The sequence below is a fragment of the Salmo salar genome, chromosome ssa03 (genome assembly GCF_905237065.1).
Source record: "Salmo salar chromosome ssa03, Ssal_v3.1, whole genome shotgun sequence".
Taxonomy (NCBI): domain Eukaryota; kingdom Metazoa; phylum Chordata; class Actinopteri; order Salmoniformes; family Salmonidae; genus Salmo; species Salmo salar.
Genome location: NC_059444.1, coordinates 19,292,021 through 19,319,308, shown reverse-complemented (window position 1 = coordinate 19,319,308; position 27,288 = coordinate 19,292,021). Strand labels below are relative to the sequence as shown.

General features: G+C 43.7%; 1 protein-coding gene across 12 annotated transcripts; it reads left to right on the top strand.

Moving 5' to 3' along the window:
• Positions 1-2: 2 nt before the first annotated feature.
• LOC106599535 (GRB10-interacting GYF protein 2) lies at positions 3-26,900 on the top strand. 12 transcript variants are annotated; one of them, XM_045714625.1, is made up of 28 exons: positions 3-87; positions 9,268-9,319; positions 9,529-9,682; positions 9,895-9,990; positions 10,166-10,277; positions 10,711-10,819; positions 11,111-11,151; positions 11,287-11,319; positions 12,701-12,907; positions 13,280-13,506; positions 13,766-13,913; positions 14,001-14,234; positions 14,494-14,723; positions 15,059-15,203; positions 15,333-15,499; positions 15,856-16,082; positions 16,467-16,597; positions 16,850-16,950; positions 18,030-18,128; positions 18,313-18,486; positions 18,951-19,172; positions 19,922-20,053; positions 20,287-20,532; positions 20,899-21,095; positions 21,396-21,535; positions 22,565-22,767; positions 23,330-23,480; positions 25,996-26,900. In XM_045714625.1, the coding sequence occupies exons 2-28, from the start codon at positions 9,282-9,284 to the stop codon at positions 26,061-26,063; spliced, it is 4,032 nt and encodes a 1,343-aa protein (XP_045570581.1). In that variant the 5' UTR covers positions 3-87; positions 9,268-9,281; the 3' UTR covers positions 26,064-26,900. The 12 variants fall into 12 exon arrangements, with proteins under 12 accessions (XP_045570581.1, XP_045570580.1, XP_045570579.1 ...); XM_045714624.1 differs by having other exon boundaries at positions 13,280-13,512; XM_045714623.1 differs by having other exon boundaries at positions 13,280-13,512; positions 15,856-16,097.
• The last annotated feature ends 388 nt before the right edge of the window (positions 26,901-27,288 follow it).

Genomic DNA, 27,288 nt, shown 5'->3' with positions numbered 1-27,288 from the left:
CCCATTCTCAGCCATCTTGTGGAAACGGAGAGAGAGCCACACACAACTCGAATACAAATAAACCCTGTGCTGTCAGTAAAAGCAGAGGTAAGACAGCGAAGATTAAATGCACAGTTTTGCTATAAAATAAAGCTAAACTATCACGATGCTAAAGATCCCAGTTTCCGCGAATTAAACGCGTTTATGAGTGTTGTTATACCAGCATGTTTGCTTGGCCTTGAGGCTTCGGCCTCTAGTATGTGGTGGCACCGCATTCGATTCGGAGCGAGATGGGACGTTTTGCAACGAGAACCTCTTGTAGCGGAAGGCTCGTAGGCCGCACGGAGGTTTGGGGGTTAAGTGTGAACTCGTGTCAGCTCACAATACTTCTGTGCGATTTTGTAACAGTATGACTCTGTTTGTTTTCCTTTTTGAGAAGCATAGCATTTTCGTTGAAATTACTGATCAGTGATCGATCGTTACTGAAAGTTTTGTAAAACAAAGTTCTCTAGTTAGTTATGTCGACCAGTTAGCACATGTTACTGTTCTAGCTAGCTATATAACAGCGTATCATTATTTATGGTTAAATACAATAGCTACAACGTTAACTTTTATGCTATCAACTTGATTAACTAGCTAGTTAGCTGTCATGCAGTTCCTTAGCTAGCTTGCCAAACAGCTTGGTAGCACAGTTGCACATTGTGGCTAGGCTATGTTAAATGTCAGAAGGTTAGCCAACATTTGTTTAGTTGGCTAACGTTAGCTATCTAACGTTTAACTTATTTTATAGTTAATGTCTTGTCATTATAACGTTAACAAAGCTAGCTTGCTAACGTTAGCTAGTTTGTATTGCCAACTCACTAGCTAGCATCTAGGTAGCTAAAGTTACGTATGGGAATGTGTGTGTCAGTCGGATTATCAAGCTAATTATGGCCAGCCATATGGGAAGCTAACGTTAGTTAGCTACTAGCTGGCTACTGTAGCTCGTGTTGGAATCAATGAGGTAAACCTGTATATAAATCATTGTTTGGAATAGATATAAAGCGTTTATACAATTTATTAAACTTATTTAAGAAGTACAGTACAGTTTGTTTGCCAGACAGCTAATTTGTAAAGTTCCTTATCTTATAATAACGTGATACAATATTGATAAGACATAAACATGCATATAGAAATAATTTGAGCTTGACATTGATAGTTGGACTACTTCAAAACCTAGCTAGTACATTGTCTCTATAATCCATTCTAACTAGCCAACAGTCCAAATATTAGCTACTTGAAACGCGTAGGTAGGTTGAAACTTGAATATTTAACTTGCATTTCTATCAGTCACAAACTAAACCATTCATAGGCGCTAACTACCTTCAGCCCTATTGACTATAATATTAGTATCTTCTGGTCAGGATTTTTGTTAAGAGTCCGGACGCTCATAAAGAACGTTAAAAACGCATCACTTGCGTTACTGTTTAGGAAACCCAAATCAAATATTTTATATTAGCAACAAATCATTCTCAACAAACAAAAGGTTCTATGACTACACAGCGTTATAGCGTTCGGGTTCCCACACGGCCATATTTCCATGTTACAGCGCTTGTTTACAGAAGACGGAGGCGTAACTGTTCTAATTAGCTATCTGCGTCTTGAACACCAGTGTGTAAACGGAAGATGGACCCCATAAACGTGTTGTCACTGAAAAATACTCTAGGCTGGTTAACCGGTTAAAACAGTGTACAGTAAGTGTATATTTAGCGTTTGTGAAATAATTTTGATGTGAAACTAGAGGGCTTTATGTTTCTAGAACCTTACCACAAGTGCGAATTTATTCATGTTTAGATGAAGTATTTGGCTGTTTTGGCTGCTAGAGCCAATTCGCCTCTGAACAGAACATGTACGGTTCTTGGAATATAAGGAGCAACGTTAGCCCAATAATGGACTACAGGAGCCTAAGTCACAGGCTACTGAGAGTGACATAATACTACATCTAATCAATCATTTGTGACTAGTCTCCGTTCTTCACTAGGGCTGTTGTGGTGCAGGATCTTTACAGAAGTTGACAGCTTGATGTTTTTTTGTCACCATAAATAATACATTAAAATTCTAATGTTGATTGGTTGTAGCCCATATGTGGCTTGCAACAGGTGGGAAGTTCAACAACGCATGCTTTCAGTTTATTCTATAGCTATCTGGCTAGACAGATTGTGGTTTAAACATACCTTTAGGCTGACTAAGGGTCATTATAGCTAACTGATCTGTGAACTTTAGCTACCCCTTGACTTATTACACGTTTTTGTTTTATAGCCTGAATTGAACATTTTATATATAATTTTAAAAATAATTCTCACCCATCTACACACACTACCTTATTAACATAAGTATTCACACCCCTGAGTTATACTTTGTAGAAGCACCTTTGACAGCGATTACAGCTGTGAGTCGTTTTGGGTAAGTCTCTAAAAGCTTTGCACACCTGAATTGTACATTTGCTCATTATTCTTTTCAAAATTCTTCAAGCTCTGTCAAAATGGTTCTATATCATTGCAAGACAACCATTTCAGGTTTTGCCATGGATTTTCAAGTAGATAAGTCCAAACTCTGCCACTCAGGAAAATTCACTGTCTTCTTGGTAAGCAATTTGAGTGTAGATTTGGCCTTGTGTTTTAGGTTTTTGTCCTGCTGGAAGGTGTGTACAACTCCCAGTGTCTGGTGGAAATCAGACTGAACCAGGTTTTCCTCTAGGATTTTGCCTGTGCTTAGCTCAATTCCGTTACATTTTTTTATCCTAAAAAGCTCCCTAGTCCTTAACGATTACAAGCATACCCATAACATGATGCAGCCACCACGATGCTTGAGAATATGGAGAGTGGTACTCTGTAATGAGTTATACTGGATTTGCCTCAAACAGGTTTTTGTCCTGAATACAAAGTGTTAATTGCTTTGCCACCTTTTTGCAGTATTACTTTAGTGCCATGTTGCAAACAGGATGCATTTTTTTTGAATGTTTTTATTCTGTACAGGCTTCCTTCTTTTCACTCTGTCAATTTAGTTAGTATTGTGGAGTAACAGTTGTTGTTCCATCCTCATCACAGCCATTACTCTGTAACTGTTTTAAAGTCACCATTGGCTTAATGGTGAAATATGGTGAAATCCCTGAATGGTTTCCTTCCTCCGGCAACTGAGTTAGGAAGGATGCCTTTATCTTTGTACTGTGTGTATTGATACACTATCCAAAGTGTAATGATTAACTTCATCATGCTCAAAGGGATATTCAATGTCTGCTTTTTTTATTTTTACCCATCCACCAATGGGTGCCCTTTGCGAGACATTGGAAAACCTCCCTGGTCTTTGTAGTTGAATCTGTTTTGAAATTCACTGCTCGACAGAGGGACCTTACAATTATCTGTATGTGTGGGGTACAAAGATGAGCTAGTCATTCTAAAATCATGTTTAACACTATTGTGCACACTGAGTCCATTGAACTTGTGACTTGTTAATCACATTTTTAATTCAGAATGTATTTAGGCTTGCCATAACAAAGGTGTTGAGTACTTATTGACTCAAGACATTTCAGCTCCAGATACTCAACTAGTCTGAAGGACAGTTTTATTGCTTCTTTAATCAGAACAACAGTTTTCAGCTGTGCTAACATAATTGCAAAAGGGTTTTCTAATGATCAATTAGCCTTTTAAAACAATCAACTTGGATTAGCTAACACAATGTGCCATTGGAACACAGGAGTGATGGTTGCTGATAATGGGCCTATGTAGATATTACATAAAAAATCTGCCCTTTCCAGCTACAATAGTCATTTACAAAGTTAACGATGTCCACTGTATTTCTGATCAATTAGATATTTTAATGGACAAAAAATGCTTTGCTTTTCAAAAACAAGGACATTTCTAATTAACTGCAAACTTTTGAATGGTTGTGTGTATATATATATAAAACAATTCCAAGGATCATTTAGCTATTTGAGTTGGAATTTTAAAGACCCTTGAGGTATTTATATATATATATATAAATACCTCAAGGGTCTTTAAAATTCCAACTCAAATAGCTAAATGATCCTTGGAATTGTTTTAAGATTGTCATACCATCTCAAACAGCAATTACACAGAGCCATGTATTTAGAGAGTTGGGCCAACTTTATGTAACTAGATATCCAGTTATATAGTATTATTTAAATATTCTCCATGTAATGTTAATTGAATTTTGACGTGTCATGTAATTTGCATCATAATGCTCATTCTAGACATGGGCAATTCCACGCTAACAGAATTATGCTTTGACTCAGATTTTTCACTTTAACCCTTTGACACGTACGAGCACGAGTGTGGTCCCTGCAGCGTACGCTCAAACCGGTGTGATTAGAACACTTATTTAGAATGTCCAGTTACAATTGACGCAACAGTCCGCGTTTGCGCTGGCCCCGGCTTTTTTTTTTTTTTTTTTTTTTTTACAGAATCATTTTGCAAGAGGTCTTTGCAACGTTTGGTCCTCAATGTGAGCAGTTTCTTTTTAGATGCAATTTTCAGACATTCACAGAAGTAGCGACAGCATAACACAATTCTCATCCAAACAGGAAAATGTAGGCTACTTTAGTCGCAGCGCTAACTGAGGAAAGAGTGACCTAACACACGGTCATATTTAGCTAACACTCGGCTGACAGAAACCATAATATGAAATAGTTAATAGCAATTACTATTTACAATTCATTACATCACGAGTGAGCTCACCAGTGATGTAAATAATTGAGTAAAACACTTTCTAAAAATCTAAAGTAGTTTGTGCTCGCAGCCTTGTTTGTTTTTTTGCATCAACCAAAGATAAGAGGTTACACGATGAGTTGTCTGTTTGCAGTATGCATGTTGAAGGTGGTATGTCATCTACCATAATTCACTTCCTGAAGTTTACTCGAAAGATGAAGGAACCATCACTTCACTTTGTTTTAGCATCTTTGGTCTGACTGATGTTTACGTGAAGACCAGAATGCATTGTATGATGTCAACAAACATGGCGCGACACATAGCCGGCAGTTTGCTTAGCATTAGCTCATCATAATCAGTATAACCTTCACACTTAACACATGAAAAGGTTAAAATGTATGCCAAACAAAAACCATTGATTTCCAAGATTAACAAATCTTACTCTCACAAGGACTAGCCTACTTTGAACATTTCATAAATGCAAATTTTCTGGAAGAACTGTGCAGATGCGAAGTTTAGTAACAGAATTGTGGTAAAGTCTCCTTCTGTTTTTTTTATTCAACCATGTTTTCCAAAACCTGCTAAATATCAACTCTGAATTAAGATGAAAAAATATCTGCAGAAAGAATGGGGTGTCAAGCTATATGACACCTTGAAAAAAATTATTTTGGTTATTGAACTACAGAAGGTGAAGTGGATTTACCTCCGGTAACAGAATCATCACAACACGATCATCCAAGAAACCCTGGACCCACTCCAATTCGCATACCACCCCAACAGACCCACAGATGATGCAATCTCTATTGCACTCCACACTGCCCTTTCTCACCAGGACAAAAGGAACACCTACGTGAGAATGCTGTTCATTGACTACAGCTCAGAGTTCAACACCATAGTACCCTCAAAGCTCATCAATAAGCTAAGGAGCCTGGGACTGAACACCTCCCTCTGCAACTGGATCCTGGACTTCCTGACGCCCCCCCCACATCCACCACGCTGACCCTCAACACGGGGGCCCCTCATGGGTGCGTACTTAGTCCCCTCCTGTACTCCCTTTTCACCCATGACTATTTGGCCACGCACAACTCCAACACCATTAAGTTTGCCGACGAGACAGCGGTGGTAGACCTAATCACCGACGACGATGAGACAGCCTATAGGGAGGAGGTCAGAGACCTGGCAGTGTGGTACCAGGACAAGAACCTCTCCCTCAACGTGAGCATGACATTGGAGCTGATCGTGGACCACAGGAAAAGGAGGGCTGAGCACGGCCCTGTTCACATCCATACGGCTGTAGTGGAGCGGTTCGAGCCCTCCAAGTTCCTTGGTGTCAACATCACTAAGAACCTATCATGGTCCAAACACACCAACGCAGTCGTGAAGCGGGCACGACAATGCCTAATCCCCCTCAGGAGGCTTAATAGATTTGGCATGGAACCTCATCCTCAAAGTTGTACAGCTGCACCATTGAGCGCATCCTTTACTGGTTGCATCACCTATTTGTATGGCAACTGCTCAGTATCCAACCGCAAGGCGCTACAGAGTAGTGATGCACTAATGTTACATTTTTGGCCGATACCGATATCCGATATTTTCCTTGCCAAAAAAAAACGACAGATAACCGCAATGTAATATTTTTGCGGCCTTTTAAGCATTCTAGTACAGTTAAATAGTTGCACACACACGGACGCGTCGGTCTAAGGCACTGCATCTCAGTGCAAGAGGATTCAATACAGTCCCTGGTTCGAATCCAGGCTGTATCACATCCGACCGTGATTGGGAGTCCCATCGAGCGGCGCACAATTGGCCCAGCGTCGTCTGGGGTAGGCCGTCATTGTAAATAAGAATTTGTTCTTAACTCACTTGCCTAGTTAAATAAAGGTTACATGAGAGAAAAACATCAACACTCGGCTTGATTGTTTTAAGTGTGACTATCTTTATTTCTAAAACAGCTGGTATTGTTTGCATTAAAGTCATTACTAGAACAAATGATTATACTGTACAATTGATACATGAATTTGAATTGGAGGCACAATGTGCATTCGGAAAGTATTCAAATCCCTTGACTTTTTCCACATTTTGCGTTACAGCCTTATTCTAAAATTGATTCAATCGTTTTTTTCCCTCATCAATCTACACTCAATACCCCATAATGTCAAAGCAATTATTTTTTTACTATCACATTTGCATAAGTATTCAGACCCTTTACTCAGCGACTACAGTCTCCTTGGATATGACGCTACAAGCTTGGCACACCTGTATTTGGTGAGTTTCTCCCATTTTTCTCTGCATATCCTCTCAAGCTCTGTCAGGTTGGATAGGGAGCATCGTAGCACAGCTATTTTCAGGTCTCTCCAGAGATGTTCGATCGGGTTCAAGACCGGGCTCTGGTTGGGCCATTCAAGGACGTTCAGAGACTTGTCCCAAAGCCACTCCTGCATTGTCTTGCCTGTGTGCTTAGGGTCGTTGTCCTGTTGGAAGGTGAACCTTCACTCCAGTCTGAGGTCCTGAGCGCTCTGGAGCAGGTTTTCATCAAGGATCTCTCTGTGCTCCATTTATCTTTCCCTCGATCCTGACTAGTCTCCCAGTCCCTGCCGCAGAAAAACATCTCCACAGCATGATGCTCCCACCAGCATGCTTCACCGTAGGGATTGTGCCAGGTTTCCTCCAGACATGATGCTTGGCATTCAGGCCAGAGAGTTCGATCTTGGTTTCATCAGACCAGAGAATCTTGTTTCTCATGGTCTGAGAGTCCTTTGGATGCCTTTTGGCAAACTCCAAGCAGGCTGTCATGTGTCTTTTACAGAGGAGTGGCTTCCATCTGGCCACTCTACCATAAAGGCCTGATTGGTGGAGTGTTGCAGAGAGATGGTTGTCCTTCTGGAAGGTTCTCCCATCTCCACAGAGGAACTCTGTCAGAGTCACTATCGGGTTCTTGATCACCTCTCTGACCATGGCCCTTCTCCCCCGATTGCTCAGTTTGGCTGGGTGGCCAGCTCTAGGAAGAGTGGTGGTGGTTCCAAACTTCTTCCATTTAAGAATGATGGAGGTAACTGTGTTCTTGTGGACCTTCGATGCTGCAGACATTTTTTTTGGTACCCTTCCCCAGATCTGTGCTTCGACACAATCCTGTCTCGGAGCTCTATGGACAATTCCGTCGACCTCATGGCTTGGTTTTTGCTCTGACATGCACTGTCAACTGTGGGACCTTATATAGACAGGTGTGTGCCTTTCCAAATCATGTCCAATCAATTTAATTTACCACAGGTGGACTCCAAGTTTTTAGAAACATCTTAAGGATGATCAATGTAAACAGTATTCGGTGTCAATGTAAAATGTAAAAAGGTATTTCTGTTTTGTTTTTAAATGTTTCAATAATTTCTAAACATTTTTCGCTTCGTCATTATGGGGTATTGTGTGTAGATTGAGGAAACAAATGTAATTCATTTTAGAACAAGGCTGTAAAAAAAGTCAAGGGGTCAGAATACTTTCCAAATGCAATGTACATTTCAGTGCGATTATGAACTGTCAACAAGTCCTTAATGAAGAAAGCTTTAAAGATCTATTTCATACACAGTACATGACTCTGGCAATTACCGTAATTTCCGGACTATAAGCCGCAACTTTTTTCCCACGCTTTGAACCTCGCGGCTTAAACAATGACGCGGCAAATATATGGATTTTTCCCGCTTTCAATTTTTTTCTTTTTAAAAAAACACGTGTGTGACGTGCGCTGTTTTTTGGCGGCATGAAGCTTTCATTAGACCAATGAAATTGCCGAACGGGTTAAGGTCAAAAACTTTTTTATTTACTGTTTCGATTAAATCGAGCGCTCTCAAACTTCCCATCATTCTGATTACGGTAGTCCTTTTGTCACCCTCATTATGGCAAAGACACGGAGAAATGTATATGATGCAGCTTTCGAGTTGAAGGCGATTGATCTGGCTGTTGGAAAAGGAAATAGAGCTGCTGCACGGGAGCTTGGTCTTAATGAGTCGATGATAAGACGTTGGAAACAGCAGCGTGAGGAATTGACTCAGTGCAAAAAGACAACTAAAGCTTACTGCTAATTTTTTATTTTTTGTTACAAGCCGTGTTTCGTTAAAGCCTGTGTAAAGTTCATTTGTTTCAATGTACCGGTAGGCACCTGCGGCTTATAGACATGTGCGGCTTATTTATGTTCAAAATAATATTTTTTTTTTCAAATTCAGTGGCTGCGGCTTATATTCAGGTGCGCTCAATAGTCCGGAAATTACGGTACCTAAATTGGTATAATGTACCTGACAGAGGATCGGGTGATGCAATATTTGTCACCATCTAATTGACTTTTAAATCAGAATTTGGGTGTGTAATCTGTGGCATAAAGAGAAATGGGATCGAAGATTTTTAATTCCATCAGCAGATGAATTAGTAATTGCCCTTTTTGTGTGTTGATCAAAGGATGTTGAATGATGTCCTTGCATTTTGCTATACCCGCAGTAACATCTGCTGAATATGTGTATGTGACCAATTTGATTTGAATACCTTTCCAAGAAACATATTGCATTGTATTAGGCTAATTATTTTGGCCCTTTCCTTCCAATAGAAGTTCTAGGAAGAATGGCAGAAACTCAGACACTCAACTTCGGACCAGAATGGTTGGTATAGCATCATGTTAATATGAAATCTTCTTGAGCTGAAATGTTGTATTGAATTAAGAGAACCACCAAGTTGATTAACAGTGTTCTGAGTTGTTAGGCTGGTTTGTTTTTTTGACACCTTGTGCAGTGGTGCCTCACATGTTGAGGCCTGCCAGTTGTCCTCTAAACTTCACTTTTGTTTTTCTCCTTCTGTCCCTCTTCACCAGGCTCCGGGCCCTGTCTGGCGGTGGCCATGGGGGTGGTAGCAGCAGTAGCGTTGCCACCTCACCACCTCTCTCACCTGCAATGCCAAAGTATAAACTTGCAGACTACCGCTACGGGAGAGAAGAAATGCTAGCACTTTATGTTAAGGATAGGGAGGTGAGGCAAAGGCATTCTGATGTGTTCTAAAAGCATACAGAGATACATGATTGGCATACAAATAAAGTGACTTCTGAAAGTGCCCCAAGACAAAATTATAATTCATCCTTTTGTGGAGTGAGATTTCTTTAAAATTTAAAATCTTCCTGTAAAATGTGTATTAAACCTGACATTGCAATGGATACTTGCTCATACAATTTCTTCCTTATCAGATCCCTGTAGACCTACACGATAAGGATTTTCTGCCCATTTTACAAGAGGAGCCCCTGCCACCACTGGCACTTGTAGCTTTTACAGAGGAAGAGCAGGTTGGTGCCTTCACAGTTCATATATGAATCCATGTTAGAATGAATATGCTAAATTAAGACTGTACCTTTCACCTTACCCTATTTGTTCGTAACCAAATATAGAGAATTGTTGGTTATAGACAGGTCTGCCCCACCCTCTTTCTTTATCCTCTTTCTCCCTCCCTCTCCCCCACAGAGAAATTTTTCCATGTCTGTAAACAGTGCAGCTGTGCTCAGGCTGATGGGGAGAGGAGGGGGTCCGGTTGGGCCAGGGGCGCCGAGGGGTCGAAGTACCTCACGGGGTCGAGGTGAGGAAAGAGCCCTATTCTCTCTGTGTCCATCTCAACAGTCTGAAGAGGCTTCCTCTGCTTGTGTCCTCTTCATCAGCACTAATCAGAAAACCAGACTAGGTGAACTGTTAATTTCTTTCATGTCGATAAAGGAAAGGAGACTAGGAAACTACTTTAGACTATTGACTGTTGAGACCAGTGATTTATATATAGGTTGAGACCCACCCCTAAGAATCTTAACAATCTCTGCCAGCTTCACAGAAGGGATGTAACCATAGCACTCTGTTAATAGGCTTGATAATGCTCCTGTTAGCAGAAGCTATCGCAGCTGGTTGAACTCATTTTCACCAGCTAGCTCCAACATTAAAGTGTGGTGTGTATGTTTGAAACCTTTTCGACAGTAATATGAATTGTGGATTCAAATAAGGTATTTAAAATGTGTGTCTGGCAGGTCGGGGTAGAGGAGACAGCGGGTTTTACCAAAGAAGTTTTGATGACGTGGAAGGAGGCTTTGGACGCGGGGGCAGGGAGATGCACCGCTCCCAGAGCTGGGAGGAGAGGTAATGGATTATTCTTACTGGAGGCACGAGCGTGTAACTGGAATTGTCACGCCCATTAACCTTTGACTTCAATGCGTGATTTATGCAAATCTTCATGTTAAGTGGGTGCATCTTAAGATGGGTTCCAGGCTAGTGGAAGAAGAATGATCAAAACCCATCTGGTTTATGGGGTTGACATATTGTCATGTTTTTGGTTATATCCATCTGTGTTTGACTATCTGCATGCTCAGTCATTATTTTTGTCTTTTCTCCTTTTCAAAGTCATGCTGAGTCTATTTTCTCCCCATCTAGGGGAGACCGAAGGTTTGAAAAGCCAGGTCGAAAAGAGCCAGGTTTGTGCCAATACTTGCTCATCAAATAATCAATGCTGTTTGAATGTGATATACATAAAATGCCGGGTTAAATCATTTACAGGTAATGTAATCACTTTGCTCTCTCTCTTTCCCTCTGTTCCATTGACTTGGCAGAAGTTGCTCCTACCCACTTCCTGATGAATCATAGTAAGTTTGCCCTCCAGGGTCCTCGTTCGTAAACCGTGTGTAAAAAATAGACCCCAAAATGTGAGTGTGCCAGTTTTCACGCAAAAGTTGGAATTTATAAAAACTTTACGTGAGAATGTGCTTTCCTCCCCGCAAACTTTAAACCATGCATACGCACAGTTTCTACTGGTTGAAGTATTCCATTGCAAGAAGGCAGGATTAGCCATTTGCAAATGGGGACTATATGATGATACTCTTATTCATAACAAAAAAACAGGTAGCTAAATATAAGATGCAGTCATTTCCCATTAGTGAGAGGAGAGAAAATAAAAATGGATTGTCTTTGCAGTCTAAAGTAATTAGAAATTGGCATCTATTTTCTATTATTTATTTCATTTCCATGATCATTGAAGAATCAATTCCTCACCTTTTCTGACTGATGGCTTCATACTCACGAAATGACCTATAGGCCTCCAACAATTTAGGATAGGCTACCATTCGTCCCATCTCTCATTTAATTGGACCTCCTTCACAGTAGGAAATAGATAAGCTATTTCAGGTATTTTGCTCTATGCGATCCAAAGTTTAACGGTAGACGGTTCATCTTTTCCATTGGAGTTTGTAGGCTACGTCTGAATACTGTAATTTCTCGAGTTGACAATATTTCATTTTATAAACGTAATACATTATACATATATCATCACCATTGCAGAATAAATTCCTCACATTTTCTGGCCATGATGAGTTCATATTCCCAAAGTAGCCATGCAACAAATGACCATGCACATCTCTAATATAGTTGGGCCTGTTAGATAGGCTATTATAATAAATAAAAAATGTTGCTCTATGCATCTGAAAGGGGTTTATAACAGAGTAGAATTTAACAGATGAACACAGTTGATCTTTTGATCTACCACTAAGTAAGCCTACTTTAATATTATTTTCTTTCCGAATAGACAAAGTTTCAGAGATCGCGGGCAGTGCAACATAATTTAATTTATACGATCTGTTAACAGGTCCACAACAATTCAGAAACTGTCAGATACAGCAAATGTCACTGCAAAAAAAAAAACATTCTGCCAACGCCTACAAAGACATTTGGCCAAGTTTGCTATTGCTATTTACTTTAGATCACAGGAGGTTGGTGGTACCTTAATAGGCTGTACACTACTTAATCAGACAACAATACAGCTATGCAAATGCTTAGACAACCTCACAACTTATTTACTGTGACCAAGTACACCCTCAGGCTAAAGGGTTGAATCTCATGTATTGCTTGAAATTGTGGCGTTGCTACATATGTATGTATTGAGTTTAAAAAAATATATAGATTTTAATAAAAATGTCAAGATTGATGTTCTCCTTTTGATAAAATAAAGTAATTCAAGCCTTTCCTCTCCAGTCCGTGCTAACTACGAGGAGGTTGGGACCGGTGTGGGTGGCCTGCCAGTGAGGAAGCATGACTTCACGCGTTCGGAGAGTGAGAACTGGCGCACGTCCCGGGATGAAGTGAATGGTGAGGATGGTGAAGTGGGGGGCTGGCGCCTGGCTGGTGCCTTGGCATGTGCCTTGCAACGGGACAGCGACCGGTGGTGCCCCCCAAGTCCAGGTGTGCCCTGTAGTCATCTCACACTGCTGCCACCACAATGTATCCTGTCGTGTGTGTGGGTGATGGTTTCAATTGCAGGCCAATCTCGATACAACTCTAAAAGGTTGATTTTTAAAAAGCTGGTCTTATCCTGAACTCATAAATCACAATGGACACCTCAAATCATACTAAAATCCCTCTCTTGTTCAGGCCTCATGGCCAACCAAATGAGAACAGGTTTTCAACAGGAAATACTCCAATCTGTCTGTAGCTTCACAAAAGAAAGCATCACATGCATCTAAGAAACAGCGAAATAAAGTGGTGGTCTTCAATGTGAGAGAGTGGCTGGTGTAGAGCTGAGTGACGGGGTCCTTAAACAGCTCTTTTCCTCAGACGGGCCGCGGTCGGCAGGGTGGCGGGAGGCTCATCCGGGGGAGCAGCCGCGGCAGCGCAGGCTGCCTTTCGATGCCAGGGAGGACGAACGCGGCTACAGGCATCCCCCGTCGGCCAGCGGCAGCCTGGAGGAGGATGGAGGGGGCAGCCTGCCGGAGTGGTGTCTGGAGGACGCTGAAGAGGAGACGGGCACCTTCGACTCCTCCGGAGCCTTCCTTTCGCTCAAGGTTCGAGTGAGTGAATAGTCCGTTTAGTCAGTCTAACGAACATCACTTGTTAATGGTTGCTGGGCCAAAGAAATGTTTAAGAAATTAGTAGGACCTGCACACATGATTTGAAGTCTACCGAGTAGTTATACAATGATTTGTTTTCCCCGAAGGGCAATTTGTTTGCTGCAAGTACAAGTATGGCATCGGAGCACTGTGAGATGTGGAACTCTGTGAATGTCAGGCTGCTATGAGAAGGATATATATATCTCCCCCACAGAAAGCTCCCAAGGAGCCCATCCTGGAGGAGGCAGAGCTGGACTTCAGACCCCTGGAGGAATGTGACGAGGGTCTGGAGGAGGACGGACACCCCCGGGAGACCAAAGATACAGACGGAGAGGCCAGGAGAGAGCCTGACAGAAAACAGGGTGAGTTAAGAGTGGAAACTGTCCGGCATACTGTATTTTTGCTCCCAATACTAAACATTGATTCATGTGTCTTGTTTTTGTCTCTAGATGTCGGGAGAGCGATAGAGGAGGCGCCCCCTGCTCCCTCTCCTCCTGAGCCCCTGCCCCCCAGCCAGCCCGACAGAGTGGAGGACCCTGAGGGGCCGTTGGAGAAGCCACTTGAGCGACCCCCTGCCCCGGAACACAGGCCAGAGGCCAACAAAGTCCCCCTGCACACCCCCATGTCCAACACAATGCTGGACTCCCTCCCCATCCCCCACACCGTTGCACACACACTCACAGGTAGGTTTACATACAAGCAGTGGAGGAATGCAGTCAAATCTCCCACACTTGTGCCCTGTTGAGGCTGTGTTTGGTGACATATTGTTGCGTCTTTCTTTAAACCACCTCCACCTGTGAGTAAATGACACCTTTGTTTTCCACAGTTAACTTGTGCTTAAAATATACACACAGGATTGCATGTAGTTTGAGATTGTCAATTATGAGATCCCTCCGTCTGTGAGAGACTAACCCCACACCCTCTTGCCTCTGTCCTGTCCAGTGTCGGCCCCGTCGCCCACCATCCAGGTGCAGCAGAAGCCCCTGGAGGTTCCCGTGGCCATGCCCGCCCCGCTGCCCTTCAGTGCTAGCCTCATGCCCCAGAGCACGTCTATCATGGCCCCTAACAATATGGCTACCAGCACGGGCCTCATGGCGCCCATCGGAAGGCCCATGGCCATGCCGCCACACCACACTATGGATGAAGATGAGGGACTGAAGCACTTTGAACAGGTTAGTGGACAATGACTACGGTTTCTGGAAGTTAGTTGGTTACAGAGCTGCATGTTGAGCAAGTTAGTGGAAGTTACCAAGCTGGTTTTGGTGTTACTGAATTTAGAGCATGTCTGGACATGAAACGTGCGGTGTGGGTTCATTTTTGGAACATGTCAAGATATGGAGAGGATGTTTATTGAATTATAATGAAATTATTGCAATTTTTCTATCTCTCTCCCTGCGGTAAACTGAGATAGTGGTGTTTGTTTTGGGATACTGTCATGGCGCTCTACACGTACTCCTTGAATGAACAATAAAATTCAACACTCGCTCTCTCTCGCTCGCTTTTGTAGGAGGCAGAGAAGATGGTGGCGTATCTACAGGACGGTGATGACCGGCTGGCTGCCAAGAGCTCAGCTACCAAACCAGCCGGCCTGCCGCTCACACACGAGGCTGCTCTGAAGTGGTTTTATAAAGACCCCCAGGGAGAGATTCAGGGTGAGACAGAGTGAGGGGAACGGGGATTCTCTGAATGAAAATCTGCATACACTGCAACCAGTAAATGGAGAAATTTCAGTGACTTTGTCAAATCTAATAATGTCCCCCTCCATGTCTCCCCCTCTCCAGGTCCGTTCAGTAACCCGGAGATGACAGAGTGGTTCCAGGCGGGCTACTTCACCATGACCCTGCTGGTGAAGAGAGGCTGTGACGAGGTCTTCCAGCCCCTGGGTGAGATCATCAAGATGTGGGGCAGGGTGCCCTTCGCCCCCGGCCCAGCACCGCCACCCCTACTGGTAACCGTCACACACCTGAGCTCCATCCAGCATTCTAGAATTCACTACTTTGTATTATCCTGAAATTAATCCTAATTATTCTATGGGCAATTCGAAATGATTCTGATGCACCTCACACCTTCTCATGGTCAAAGCAAGTTTATGTTTAGCCTAGGGCACGTTCAGAAGGCAAATGTTGTGACGTTGCCATTCCTTATTCTAAGTCAGAGGCTTGTTGACTCTACATAACATATAGAACGTTCCGCAGCATTGTGTCATGCTGAATGCAGCCCAGGTCGTCGTTCCTTTGCCTGTGTCGTGGCTCTACTTCTCTGTCCCCTTGCCGATCCTATGTCTTACTCGGCCTGTCTCCCCAGGGTGATGCCGGGGACCAGGAACGTCTAAAGCGGCAGCAGGAGCTGACGGCCCTCAACCTGTACCAGCTGCAGCAGCTGCAGTACCAGTACCTGTTGAGGCAGCAGTACGCCCAGGCCCTGGCCCAGCAGAAAGCCCAGGCCCTCAGCTCAGCACCACACCAGCAGCAGCAGCAACAGCAGCAGCAGATCAACCTGCTCCTCCAGCAATACCAGGCCCTCAAGATGAGGTCAGCAGAAAACACGTAAGCATATCTCCACACAAACACCTCTGCTGCAATACCAGGCCCTCAAGATGAGGTTGGAGATGCACACACACAGCTTCAGCATTACTAGGCCCTCAAACACTCGCACTTGGCTCAACCCCTCTTACTAGCACAGACTTTGCTGATAGCTACTTTGAGGAAAAATATGCTTACTATGACTGTGATATGTGGTTGTCCCACCCAGCTATATTAAGATGAATGCACTAAGTCGCTGAATGATGAAGACACACTCAATATGACACGGGTTCTCCTCAAACATCTTTCACTGTGGGCATTATACAATGCCGTGTCAACATGCTGCTGTGTTCTGGTTATTTATGCCATTTCTATGTTTGTCTCCCTGTGTAGAACATCTGAGTCTCTCTTACCTCCTGTGACTCGGTCCATGTCCGTACCAGACTCCCAGGGTTCTGTGTGGGAAATGCAGAACACCTCTCAGGCCTCCTGCACATCAAACATCCAGCAACCCACACCCAGTGGTAAAACTTAATGCAGAACACACTCTGAAAACACAAGCACTCGTTTTGTTTTGGGCTGTTGTTTATAACCAATGTAGCTTTTGAGAGTTTGAGTATCTGAACCTCCTAGAAGACAGCAAAATACGGTGCTCCTCAATTCACCTAAAAGTGGAGAAAGCTCAAAATCATATGTATTATAGGGAATGAATGGGGATCAATGATATATAATGACCATCCAGCCTTGCTGACAGACTGTTTTGTGTGCCTGTGCAGCGTGGGAGGGCAGCAGTGTGTGGGATCTGCCCATAGACTCCATGGCCCAGGCCCCCACCATAGAACAGATGCAAAACCTGGAGAAGAATAAGGCTGCCAAGGTAAGAGTACCATATTTTCTGTACTTATGCAATCCTAAGTTTCAGATCTTTATGAAGTGCCCGGGACTAGGGCTCAATGTGGGGAATTTGACCGTTTTTAAACACTTTAAACGTTTAGCGTAATGAACTGCCACAAGCAGCAACAAGTCTGTGCATGAGTATCTGTGCATGTGCACGCATGTGCTTCACTCAGTGGTGTAAAGTACTTTACTATACTGGACAAAAATATAAACGCAACATTTTAAAATGTTTTTCATGAGCAAAAATTTTCCATACGAACAAAAAGCTTATTTCTCTCAAATTGTGTGCACAAATTTGTTTACATCCCTATTAGTGAGCATTTCTCCTTTGCCAAGATAATTCATCCACCTGACGGGTATGGCATATTAAGAAGTTGATTTAACAGCATGATCTTTACACAGGTGTACCTTGTGCTGGGGACAATAAAAGACCTCTCTAAAATGTGCAGTTTTGTCACACAACACAATGCCACAGATGTCTCAAGTTTTGAGGGAGTGTGCAATTGCTGACTCCAGGAATGTCCAACAGAACTGTTGCAAGAGAATTGAATGTTCATTTCTCTACCATAAGTTGCCTCCAACATTGATTTGAGAATATGGCAGTACATCCAACCAGGCTCACAACTGCAGACCATGTGTAACCACGCCATGTCTGAGTATTGGAGTGTGCCCCTGGCTATCCATAAATAAAATGGTGCTGTCTGGTTTGCTTAATATAAGGAATTTGAAATGATTTATACTTGAACTTTTGATACTTAAGTATATTTAACTTGTATTTTACTGGATGACTTTCACTTTTTCTTGAGTCATTTTCTGTTAAGGTATCTTTACTCAAGTGTGACAACTGGGTACTTTTTCCACCGCTGGCTTCACTCTGCTACAACGTGGTAGCTACTGGACCAAAACAGCAGAGCATTTTTGCCTTGTACTTTAACGCTCTCAGTTGTATGTGGAAATCGGCCCGACATTGCCGTTTACTTCGTGCATCGCTGAGTTGTGTCAAAACTAGTTTTTTATGTGGTTGTGATTTACTTATTAACTGTAAATGTTTTTGATCAGCTGGAGCTGGAGCGGGGTGAGGCAGAGCTGAGTGCCAAGAGGGAGGAGGAGGAGGAACACAAACGCCTGGAGGAGGAGCAGCTAGCACGTCATAAACAGGTGGGGGGGTTCATTAGACTGTTGCCTGCTGAAATACGCCAGTCATGATACCATTTCAGCTTTGTTGATGTTCAATATATGATTGCCTAGAGTTGCAAGTTTGACCCATTAGCCTGTAAATTCCTAAGAGGAGGCCTTAATGTATGTTTTATTCAACTGATTTGATAGATTTCTCTATCCACAGGAGGAGGCATTGAAGAGGCAGCGGAAGCAGCAGCAGGAGGAGGCGCAGCGCCAACAGAAAGAGGAGGAAGAGGCACGGCATGCGCAGGAGGAGGCCCTCCGCAGACTGGAGGAGAGGAGGAGGAGGGAGGAGGAGGAGGAGAGGAAGCAAAGGGAAGAGTTCCTCCGCAAACAGGTGCTGGGTTTCACAATAAAGACCAGTACAGGGTCGTGTTCAGTAGGCACCAAATAGAACAACATTTAGTACAACGGGAAGGAACAACCTGGTTTTGAATAAGAATTACTCAATATTTTTATACTGTGTGCCTAATGAATACGACCCTGCCCTTATTGTGTGGGACAGGTGATACCAAATGCAAATTTCCACATACAGGTGTATGATCTTAATTTGATCTGTATTGTCACAACAACATAATTCAGCCGCAACAGGATTTTAACATTTAGTCCATAATGTTGCTTAATTGGTGGTTAGCCTATTACCTGACCTAAAGTAGGCTACATGAGATATGCAATACTGATAATGTGTGTGTTAGTGTGGGTTTTCAGTGAATTTATCTAAATCAGAAAGCACATCAGCATTTCTCAATAAAGTTGGCCCTATTTAAAAAAAAAAAAAAACGTGTTGTCGTTGCTCCTTAGGAGGAGGAGCGCCGAAAGCAGGAGGAGCAGGAGGCCCTGAGGAGGCATGAGGAGGAGGAGGAGGCGGCAGCGGTTGCGGTGGCTTTGGTACGGCAACAGCAGGAGGAGGCGAAAAGGAGGGAGCAGGAGGCGGCGAGGCAGCAGGAGCTAGCCAGACAGAGGCAGCAGCAGCAGGAGGCGCTCCGCCGACTACAGCAGCAACAGCAGCTAGCCCAGATGAAGGTAACTAACAGTATAAGACAACACCTTAAGACACCACAACAGCTAGGTACCATCTACTGCACGATTACCGATGGGGGGGAATTGATTGTTACAAACGGGATGTTATTTTTTATGTATCGCTTTGACAATATTGCAATTTTATTTTTGCGCTAGTTGGCTGTAACTGCACAGCTTGTTCTCCATCTTTTTAAGTAGGGAGCCAATTTGTTTTCAGCACTTATTACCATGACTGATTTAAAACTCGTTTTGCCATGGCTCTGTCTTGTCCCTCTGCAGCAGACATATGGTGAACAATATGTTTGGAACATCAAATCGCAATAAAATGAGTGTCGAATCGCAATACTGATAGATTCGCATTGCATATTGTGTCGGCACCAAAGAATCGTGATAATAACTTATCGTGAGGTCCCTGCCAATTCCCAGCCCTATACACAATACTATATTATATAAAGTCTGCCTTAGGAAAGACATCTTTTGACCTCAATGGGACTTCCTGGTTAAATAAAATATAGCCTATAAACAATGCACTATCCTACTAACAATAATTGAGGTCAGAACATAAATACTGTATTTGACCTTTTAATTGAACATTAAAATGGACTATTGGCCTTTTGGTCTGGTATTTCTGTCTTGTGCTAATCACATCCATGAGTTTCTGTATGTGAATATTTCTTTGTCATGGATAAAGCCCTGACTGTCCTGCTTGCCATTCTATCACTGACTAACCGAATCTTTGTCCTGTCCTATAGCTGCCGTCTTCCTCTAAGTGGGGCCAGCAGTCAGCAGTCACGGCAGCAGCCATCTCTCAGTCCCAGAACGCGCTGTCGCTCGCTGAGATCCAGAAAGTGGAAGAGGAGAGAGAACGACAGGCACGAGAGGAGGTAAGCGCAGCTACAGTCAAAGTATTACATTTAACATGGGTGGCACTCCTTAAGCACTTTATTGTGCTACCAATTTCTTGCACCTGTTTTGATACGATTTTCTGGATGATAATGAGTTTTCCCACTTACTCAGCACTAAGGTAGCATGAAATAGAATTGTTCTACAAATCCATCATGATTTATATCCTAGAGCCTTACTCATGAACCCCCCCCCTCTCCAACCCCCCATGCAGCAGCGGCGCCAGCAGGCGGAGCACCTGAAGCTCCTGCAGCAGCAGGCCCTGCAGGAGGCCCGGAATCCCCAGGCCAAGCTCTCTGGCTGGGGCAGCGTGGCCAAGCAGCCGGCCACCACCAAGTCCCTACTGGAGATCCAGAGAGAAGAGGCCCAGCAGGTGAAGCAGAGGAAGGAGCAGGGGGGCGGGGGCCAGCAGCCCAGTCACCCCACTGTCACCCAGCAGAACCGTGCCCAGAACAGAGCTGTGAGTTGATTCGCTCGCTCATTCGTCTGCATTCATTCATAGTCTTCCATATCATGTATTTGGCCATGTGCTGATACTGTTGTCTAAAAATGTTTCTCAAACCTTTCCTTGGGGACCCATGGACGTTTCAAAATGTGTATGTAGTTGTGAACTAGCTCACCTAGTTCAGCTAATCAAGAGCTTGATGGTTATTTGACATGTTGAATCAGGTGTACTAGCTGTAGAGTAGATCAAATACACGGAGAGGCTTGGGAGGTTGGGGAAACATTCCTCTTAATCAAAGACAACCCTGTTTGAATACTACTTGGACGTAATGACACTGGTCTGACCAGGTTGGATCTCTCTCTCTAACCCCTCTTTCCCCAGACCACAGCTCTGAGCCCCTCGGTGTGGGGCTCGGTGGCCACCAGCGGCGGGGCTCCTAACTGGGGCGGTGACAGCAGCATCTGGGGCGACAGCACCAACTCCAACATGGGCTTCTGGGACGAGGAGGTGGCCCAGGCTCCACCCCCCGCCAGGAAGCCCAACGCGCAGAAGAACAACAAGGGCAACGCCAACCTCAGGTACAACCTCAGGACACTTTTACAGCTCTCAACTGATTGACAGTTTCTATTTTGGCTGCTGGACTCAAGGAAGGTGGTTGGAAGGACAATTTTATACCACTAATATTTATGTTTTAGTTATTAAGGGCAGACCCATAGATTCCACTGAAGTTTACGTTTCACTTAGTCATATGTTGTCAACACACTAAGTGAAAATTCCACTGAAGTGGAAGTATGTTCAAATTAGGCTGATATAATTCAATACGATGGATCACTTGGTTGTTAAAAAGGAAGTCAGTGTATCTAAAACTGTGTGAGCAGCAGTCGGGCCAATAAGAAGGTGGAGGAAGAGGAGAAGCTGCTGAAGTTGTTCCAGGGGGTCAATAAGAGACAGCAGGATGGCTTCATGCAGTGGTGTGAGAAGACCCTGCACACCCTCAACACTGCCAACAACCTGGACGGTGAGTGACTATATACACACCCTCAACACTGCCAACAACCTGGACGGTGAGTGACTATATACACACCCTCAACACCGCCAACAACCTGGACGGTGAGTGACTATATACACACCCTCAACACTGCCAACAACCTGGACTGTGAGTGACTATATACACACCCTCAACACTGCCAACAACCTGGACGGTGAGTGACTATATACACACCCTCAACACCGCCAACAACCTGGACGGTGAGTGACTATATACACACCCTCAACACCGCCAACAACCTGGACGGTGAGTGACTATATACACACCCTCAACACTGCCAACAACCTGGACTGTGAGTGACTATATACACACCCTCAACACTGCCAACAACCTGGACGGTGAGTGACTATATACACACCCTCAACACCGCCAACAACCTGGACGGTGAGTGACTATATACACACCCTCAACACTGCCAACAACCTGGACGGTGAGTGACTATATACACACCCTCAACACTGCCAACAACCTGGACGGTGAGTGACTATATACACACCCTCAACACTGCCAACAACCTGGACGGTGAGTGACTATATACACACCCTCAACACCGCCAACAACCTGGACGGTGAGTGACTATATACACACCCTCAACACTGCCAACAACCTGGACGGTGAGTGACTATATACACACCCTCAACACCGCCAACAACCTGGACGGTGAGTGACTATATACACACCCTCAACACTGCCAACAACCTGGACTGTGAGTGACTATATACACACCCTCAACACTGCCAACAACCTGGACGGTGAGTGACTATATACACACCCTCAACACTGCCAACAACCTGGACTGTGAGTCTCTCTATGACGTACTATACATACCAACAATCTAGGTGTCTGATATGGCACCCTATTCCCTATGGACCCTGGTCAAACAGTGCACTATATAGGGAATAGTGTTCCAATTCTAAAGGTAACTCGAACCTAAAGTAACCTTCACTGTGTGATCCCATCTTTAAAAGTCACCTGCCCCTCTTCCTCCTCTGGCTGCAGTCCCGACATTTGCATCCTTCCTGAAGGAGGTGGACAGTCCGTACGAGGTGCACGACTACGTGCGCGCCTACCTGGGGGACACGTCCGAGGCCAAGGAGTTTGCCAAACAGTTCCTGGAGCGCCGTGCCAAGCAGAATGCCAACCAACAGAAAGCGCCCCCGGCCCCGCAGAACCAACAGCCAACACTCAAACAGCAACAGCAGGTGAGCGAGACGCAGCAGAACAGGTCATTGGTGTGCCTTTGGTCTAGTGGTAACACTCCCGGCTCTCCCCTCCAGAGACCGGGGTTCAATCCCTCCTCCAACCCTTCAATCTGTCTCCCACCTGCCTGTACCCTCTCTGATTTCCTCCCTGTCTAAATAGTCAAAAATAACCCCCAAAAAGAAATAACATTGGAGAAGTGCTTCGGAGTTATGTTGTAGTCTAGTCAGAAAGATAGTAGAATTGTACAGATTTCCCTGCTTTCCCATGTTGTCCTGGTCACATCCCTGGGTCTTGATGAGCAGTTTGTGTGTCCAGTCAGGTGTGTTGGTTCTAAGCTGGATCAAAAGTTCTCCCATAACAAGGTTGGTCAGTGACCACTGTTCATTGGTTTTCAAAATGTTACTTTGGACCATCATGTAGAGAGAGAGCGAGACCTGTAGAGAACTGGGATAAATGCTGGACCATAATATTTCAGAAATCCATACATGCATTAATCAATACCCTGCTACCAATGTTAGTAGTTATCTGACCCCTCATTTGCTTTGTGACTCTATTTCCCAGGATTCAATGTGGGGTGTGAGCGTGACAGGCTCTCCGTCACTGTACCAGTCAAACCACACCAGCCTCCAGCAGCAGGCTCGCTTCGAGACCGTCACCTCAGGGAAGAAGAAGAAAAAGCAGAAGATGGTCCGGGCAGACCCCAGCCTGCTAGGTGAGGAATAAACTATTGAAGCACTTGTTTTCTTTTTTTTGTGGTACTTTTACCCCTTTTTCTCCCCAATTTTGTTATGTCCAATTGGTGGTTACAGTCTAGTCCCATCGCTGCAACTCCTCTACGGACTTGGAAGAGGCAACGGTCGAGAGCCATGTGTCCTCAGAAACACGACCCTGCCAAGCAGCACTGCTTCTTGACACATTGCTTGCTTAACCCGGAAGCCAGCCGCACCAATGTGTCGGAGGAAACGCGTCCAGCTGGCGACAGAAGTCAGCTTGCAGGTGCCTAGCCCGCCACAAGGAAATCTCAGCCGGGCCAAACCCTCCCCTAACCCGGACGACACTGGGCCAATTGTACGCCGCCTCATGGGTCTCCCAGTCACGGCCGGCTGTGACACAGCCTGGGATTGAACCCGGGTCTGTAGTGATGCCTCAACCATTGCGATGCAGTGCCTTAGACCGTGATGCAGTCCCTTGACCGCAGTGGCTTAGACCGCTGCGCCACTCGGGAGGCCTGTCAATTTGTTATTTTATTAACTTCCTAAATCTCCTCTCATATTTGATATAGCCTTAGCTGGCAACCCAGGGCATGAACTATCCACCAATAGTGTATTTAAAGAAACATTGCTACACCAAGACATTCTAGTGAAAGGCCCTAACAGCAAGAAATCTGAATAGCCAATGTATATATGGCTGAGAACAGACGGGGTTCTTGGCCAATCACATTCAAGTTGAAATGCTGTGTCACGCGGATGCTAAGCCATTCGTCAACCACAACCCTCTAGAAAGTAAGGGTATTCGTCAATAAACTATTTTCCTTAAAAGTACGTAATGTCATGATTACAAAGCTATGCGATATTAACCTCTCTAGGGTAGGGGGCAGTATTTTCACGGCCGGATGAAAAACGGACCCAAATTAAACGGCCTACTACTTGGGCCCAGGAACTAGAATATGCATATTATTAGTAGATTTGGATAGAAAACACTCTGAAGTTTCTAAAACTGTTTGAATGATGTCTGTGAGTATAACAGAACTCATATGGCAGGCAAAAACCAGGAAGTGAGAATTCTGGTGCTTGTAGTCCTTTCAAGTCATTGCCAATCGAAAACACAGTGAGTTAGGGTTAATTTTGCACTTCCTAAGGCTTCCACTAGATGTCAACAGTCTTTAGAAAGTAATTTGAGGCGTCTATGATGAACAGAGACCGAACAAGAAGGCTGGGAAGTTGTAGACCCATCAGTTCATTGGCGCGCATTCACATGAGAAGGGACCTGTGTTCCAAAATGTTTTTCAAGACACTGGAACCGTCCGGTTGGAATATTACTGAAGTTTCACGTTCTAAAGGCCCTAAAGATTGATGCTTTACAACGTTTCACATGTTTGAACGAACGTAAATAGATTTTTTATTTTATTTTTTTACTTCCTGACATTTTCGGCGCGCTTCCTACATTTGGAGTAGCTGAACTGAACGTGTGAACAACAAGGAGCTATTTGGACATAAATTATGGAGTTTATTGAACAAAACAAAATGTATTGTGGACCTGGGAATTCCTGGAAGTGCCTTCTGATGAAGATCATCAAAGGTAAGTGAATATTTCTAATGCTATTTAATATTTTAGATGACTCCAAAATGGCGGGTATCTGTATTGCCTAGTGTATTTTTCTGAGGGCAGTACTCAGATTATTGCAGTGTGCTTTCCCAGTAAAATTATTTTGAAGTCTTTCACAGCGTTAGCATAAAGGAGATGTTCATCTATAATTCTTTGAATGACAGTTTAATATTTTATCAACGTTTATGACGAGTATCTTTGTAAATTGCAGTGCTGATTCACCGGCAGTATCGGAGGCAAAATATTTTCTGAACGTCACGCGACAATGTAAAATGCTGTTTTTAGATATAAATATGTACTTGGTCGAACAAAAAATGCATGTATTGTGTAACATGATGTCCTAGGAGTGTCATCTGATGATCGTCAAAGGTTAGTGCTTCATTTAGCTGTGTTTTGGGTATTTGTAATGCATGCTAGTTGCTTGGAAATGGCTGTGTGGTTATTTGTGTCTATGTACTCTCCTAACATAATCTAATGTTTTGCTTTCGCTGTAAAGCCTTTTTGAAATCGGACAACGTGGTTCGATTCAGGAGAAGTGTATCTATAAAATGGTCCTATGTTTGAGAACTTTGAATTATGACATTTTTTGGTTTTGAATATGGTGCTCTGATTTTTCACTGGCTGTTGAATAGTGTGGGACGATTGCGTCCCACCTACCCTAGAGGTTAAGGAAAAAAGTTGATGATCTCGGAAAAGATATGTAATGTTTGTGTTGTTCACGTAATTCGTGCTAGTGTTGGGTTGTTGAGCTAGCGCTCAATTGATTCCCATTCACTCCTTAAAGGTGTGCACTCCTTGACTCAGAATGTACTGTTCTCATTGGCGTTATGGCTAATGCTAGTTGGATTACCACATGCATACCTCTGATACTAAATTCACTTTCCCTGTTCTCATCTTCCCAGGTTTTTCTGTGAACGCGGCGTCTGAGAGGTTGAACATGGGCGAGATCGAGACGGTGGAGGACTTTTAAAGGGACTGCTCTGCTGCCAACCCAACTGACCATATCGTTCTGAACAGCTGCCATTGTACCCCCTACAACCACCACCTCCCCACCCCAATCTCCCTTTCCTTTTGTGAACAGCATCCTCTTTCCGTTCTGTTTTGTACTTTAATTTAACATTTGTTATTGGAAGCTGGGAATGCTTTCCAGTGCTAGAGGACCCCTCAAAAAACATCCCTAATGTGTATTTTGCCCTATGTGAGACAGGGAGAAGGCTAACGAAGCAGCCAAACAATCAAACAGAACCATAAAAACCAACCAAGCAATGAATCGAACGACAAATCAATCAATTCGAAGGCCAAATCTGACTTCTCCCAAAGAAGAGAGCTGAGGGGAAGACATGGATGTCTCTCCCTGTCTATGGTCGGCTGTTCAGTCCCCTCCTAGTATCTTGTCTGAAAGTATGCAAAAGAGACGTTACCTGATGCAATCTTCTCCCCATGAAATTGAACGCATTGGGGGGGGGGGAATAGAGAACTTTTTTCTGTTTTGTTATTTTTATTTATTGAATGTTTTTCTCCCTTTTCTTCTCCTCCTCCCTTCACTCGTGTTTTCTGCCGGTTGTTTGTGGATGGTGGTGGTATTGTAGGAGCCAAGGATGTGTGTGCCCACTGATGTCCTGTTTTAAGGACATGTTCGAAAGTTCCAAGTAGTTATTCATTTCTTGTAAAATACTAGGCCGTTTAAAGAATAACCTTTCAATTCTGCATCTGTATTATAATATATGAAAATGATGAACTACTGGAGTCATACTTTTCTATTGCGGTATGAAATAAAACAGTCTCTTGTGTGGGCTGTTCACACCTCTCTTTGAATCAATGAATGATCTCCTTCCACGCACAACACTTTACTCATGTTTGTACTCAACACTTTTTAATGCTGATTTGCTGTAGAGACTAAAATCTAAAATAACATAAATCGTGTGTAAGTCTGAATGCAATAGTTGTGAATTTATCTCCTCCCAGTTGCTGGTTTAGATTGATAGCTATCATTCTATAATTGATCTAATACCAAACCAAATTATTTTTCCCTCCTGAGTTTATCATTCCCTGCATTGATGTAATTTTGGGTTATATCCTAAACAATTCACCCTACTGAGCATACCTACCCTGATTTCCAATAATACTTAAGCAATTAGGCCCGAGGAGGTACGGCTAAGGGCTGTTCTTACACACGACGCAACACGGAGTGCCTG